This window comes from Mustela nigripes, chromosome 2 (genome assembly GCF_022355385.1).
Source record: "Mustela nigripes isolate SB6536 chromosome 2, MUSNIG.SB6536, whole genome shotgun sequence".
Classification (NCBI taxonomy): domain Eukaryota; kingdom Metazoa; phylum Chordata; class Mammalia; order Carnivora; family Mustelidae; genus Mustela; species Mustela nigripes.
The window spans coordinates 11,646,655-11,650,673 of record NC_081558.1 but is presented as its reverse complement, the minus strand read 5'-3'; the positions used below and the strand labels follow the sequence as shown (position 1 = coordinate 11,650,673).

Genomic DNA, 4,019 nt, shown 5'->3' with positions numbered 1-4,019 from the left:
ATAATCCAAAAATTTGTAGGGAATCAGAATAGACCCCGAATCGCTAAGGAAATGTTGAAAAACAAAAATAAAGCTGGGGGCATCACGTTACCTGATTTCAAGCTTTACTACAAAGCTGTGATCACCAAGACAGCATGGTACTGGCATAAAAACAGACACATAGACCAGTGGAACAGAGTAGAGAGCCCAGATATGGACCCTCAACTCTATGGTCAAATAATCTTCGACAAAACAGGAAAAAATATACAGTGGAAAAAAGACAGTCTCTTCAATAAATGGTGCTGGGAAAACTGGACAGTTATATGTAGAAGAATGAAATTCGACCATTCTCTTACACCGTACACAAAGAAAAACTCAAAATGGATAAAAGACCTCAACGTGAGACAGGATCCATCAGAATCCTAGAGGAGAAGAGAGGCAGTAATCTCTTCGATATCAGCCACAGCAACTTCTTTCAAGATATGTCTCCAAAGGCAAAGGAAACAAAAGCGAAAATGCAGTTTCGGGACTTCATCAAAATCAAAACCATCTGCACAGCAAAGGAAACAGTCAAGAAAACAAAGAGGCATCCCATGTAATGGGAGAAGATATTTGCAAATGACAGTACAGACAAAAGGTGATATCCAGGATCTATAATGAACTCCTCAAACTCAACACACACGAAACAGGCAATCATAGCAAAAAATGGGCAGAAGATATGAATAGAGATTTCTTCAATGAAGACGTACAAATGGCTATCAGACATATGAAAAAATGTTCATCATTACTAGCCCTCAGGGAGATTCAAATTAAAACCACATTGAGATACCACCTTACACCAGTTAGAATGGCTAAAATTAACAAGACAGGAAACAACATGTGTTGGAGGGGATGTGGAGAAAGGGGAACCCTCTTACACTGTTGGTGGGAATGGAAATTGGTGCAGCCTCATGGAGATTCCTCATGAAATTAAAAATAGAACTCCCCTATGACCCTGCGATTGCACTCCTGAGTATTTACCCCAAAGATACAGATGTAGTAAAAGAAGGGCCATCTGTACCCCTATGTTAATAGCAGCAATGGCCACGGTCACCAAACTGTGGAAAGAACCAAGATGCCCTTCAATGGACGAATGCATAAGGAAAATGTGGTCCATATACACTATGCTGTATTATGCCTCCCTCAGAAAGGACCAATACCCAACTTTTGTAGCAACATGGATGGGGCTGGAAGAGGTTATGCTGAGTGAAATAAGTCAAGCAGAGAGTGTCAATTATCATATGGTTTCACTTATTTGTGGAGCATAACAAATAGCAGGGCGGACATGGGGAGTTAGAGAGGAGAAGGGAGTTGGGCGAAACTGGAAGGGGAGGTGAACTATGAGAGACTATGCAATCTGAAAAACAGTCTGAGGGTTTTGAAGGGGCGTGGGCGTGGTGGGTTGGGGAACCAGGTGTTGGGTATTATAGAGGTCACAGATTGCATGGATACTAAGTGTGGTGAAAAAATAACGAATACTGTTATGCTGAAAATTAAAAAAATCCAGAAACGCCCCCCAAAATAAAAATAACATTTAAAATTAAAAAAAAATTCTCAGGCCCCTTGGAGGTAACAAGGAATGGTTGGAATGACATGCATGTGTGCATAAAAGTTGTGTCTGTGAATCACATCCTTGACAGGAATCCAAGATTTTTGGTGAGTTATCCTGTGGTTATGAGGATCATATATAATGGATCATACTGATGTTGTTTATTCAGTGTCCCTCCCCCTTAGAATTTATGCCAAATTTCAAATAGTGTGAGATATTTCATTTAGTGAAATAGAATGAATCATCTTTGTATGTAGCACTGGAAACCAGAAATCATAAAATAATTTAATAAAATTTAATAAAATCCAAGCCAGTGTTTCATCTTAATGAATACACCTTATAGATAGACCGTGATAATCCATAATCCATAATCTATGATAATCCATAATTCAATGAATAGATGAAGTGTCTGAGAAAAATATAATTTGCATAAGGATAAATGTATGCTTTAATATTTTCTTCATCTTCCTTAAAATCAGGTTTGACTCTAGGGCCATAATTATGTCAATCCATTTTTTCCTTATTTGTCTTTCTGTGTAGATTCCACTTGGGGACATATATTTTACTATCATTTCTCTTGTGAGTGACTATGGGAGGCATGGTAGACACTTGCTGTGTAATAGAACAGGATCCTAATGTGTAGTAAAATCCCCATGATCAGCTATAACCACCAGTACATCAACATCTGCATTCTAAGTAAGAGCAGTTAAGGTAGTGATATACAATGGAATGATGTTCACAAAAGTGAAGCACAGTGATCTCAGATTTTTCTCTTATAAACTTAAATAAATAGATGTGGTGGCCAAGAATTTTCCATAGGAGTAGTACAACTCATGACTGTTTTTTCAGTAACACAAAAGAAAAAAATATTCGTTATGATATATTTCATTTGAGAAGAAATTATTCTTAGCAGAACCATCTAGTCCTTTGAAATCAGTGAGAATTTCCAAATATATCACATACAATGTTAAGAATAACTTTGAGAGAGTAAGAAAATGACAAATGGAAAATCTCCTGGGTATCAAAGATAATACAAAGTTTAATGAAGTAAGTAAATACATTGTATGAGAGGACAAACAAAAAAGAAATTACAGGAAATAAAGAAGGAAGTTCTGCTTCCAAAATCTGCATAAAAAATCCAACCTCTGATTCTATGGCCTCAGACCCTGCAATCATGGCAAATTCTTCAGCCCAGGACAATTGTCCCTTTCATCATTGCCATCCCAGAGAATCTAATCAGAGCCCTCTTTATGTCTTTGTTCCTCAGGCTGTAGATGAAAGGGTTCAGCATGGGTGTGACCACAGTGTACATCACCGAGGCTACTGCACTTGCATGGGAGCTCTGGGGAGCAGCAGAGCTAAGGTACACTCCTAGGCTTGTACAATAAAATAAGGAGACAACTGAGAGGTGAGATGCACAGGTGGAAAATGCTTTATACTTGCCCTGAGTTGATGAATTTCCACATACGGAAGAAATTATCTTGCAATAAGAGTAAAGGACCCCAGCCAGGGAACCAACACCCAGCAGCACAGCTGCAAAAAACACCATCATATTATTAATAAATGTATTAGAACAGGCAAGTTGGATCATCTGATTGAGTTCACAGAAAAAGTGGGGAATTTTCATGGCTGTACAGAAGGACAGCCGCAACACCATTAAGCTTTCTGACAAGGAGTTCAGAATGCTTATGATCCAGCACATCAGAACCAATAGTCCACAGACCTGGGGGTTCATGGTGACTGTGTAGTGCAGGGGGTGGCAGATGGCCACAAAACGGTCATAGGACATCACAGTCAGGAGGAAGAAATCTAATCCTGCAAAGAGTATGAAAAAAAACATCTGGCTTACGCAGCCTTCATAAGTTATCTCTTTGTTCTGAGTCTGGATGTTCATCAGCATCTTGGGGACAGTGGTGGAAGTAAAACAGATGTCTACAAAGGACAGGTTGGCAAGGAAGAAATACATGGGGTTGTGGAGGTGGGAGTCAGAGCAGATGACCAGAATGATGAGCAAGTTTCCAAACACAGTGATCAGGTACATGGATAAGAAAAGCCCAAAAATGAGAGGCTGCAGTTCTGGTTTATTTGATAATCCCAAAAGAATCAATCCTGAAATTTGAGAGTCATTGCCTGGTCCCATGTGGTGGTCGTGATGACTAGAAAATAGCACAAGAATGTTTAATTTTAACACAAGTAGGTATTAGTAACATGGTGGAAATGCTATAATTACAATGACAGTGGGGAAAAAAGCAGACATAAATGAAAATAGATGGGGTGTTATCTTTATGGGAGCTCAGGAAGACTTAAAAGAGGGTGACGTTTGAAGGATGACCTTAGGGAAGTCTGTTTGAAAGACATGAGTTTATCTGGAGACTTGTGTGCCCTGCAGGAGAAAGATCCAGTGAAAAGACCCCGAGGAAGGCCCTTATTTCAGAGGGATATTCAGTACTGA

The 4,019-nt window shown here is 39.2% G+C and overlaps 1 protein-coding gene across 1 annotated transcript; it reads right to left on the bottom strand.

Moving 5' to 3' along the window:
* Nucleotides 1-2,753: 2,753 nt before the first annotated feature.
* Nucleotides 2,754-3,707, bottom strand: LOC132009723 (olfactory receptor-like protein OLF4). The gene has a single exon (XM_059387753.1). It carries the CDS (start codon nt 3,705-3,707, stop codon nt 2,754-2,756), a length of 954 nt encoding a protein of 317 aa, XP_059243736.1.
* Between the last annotated feature and the right edge of the window lie 312 nt (nt 3,708-4,019).

What these genes read in the sequence shown, in the direction of transcription:
- LOC132009723 (XM_059387753.1), bottom strand. Translation starts at nt 3,707, where the DNA reads ATGGGACCAGGCAATGACTCTCAAATTTCAGGATTGATTCTTTTGGGA.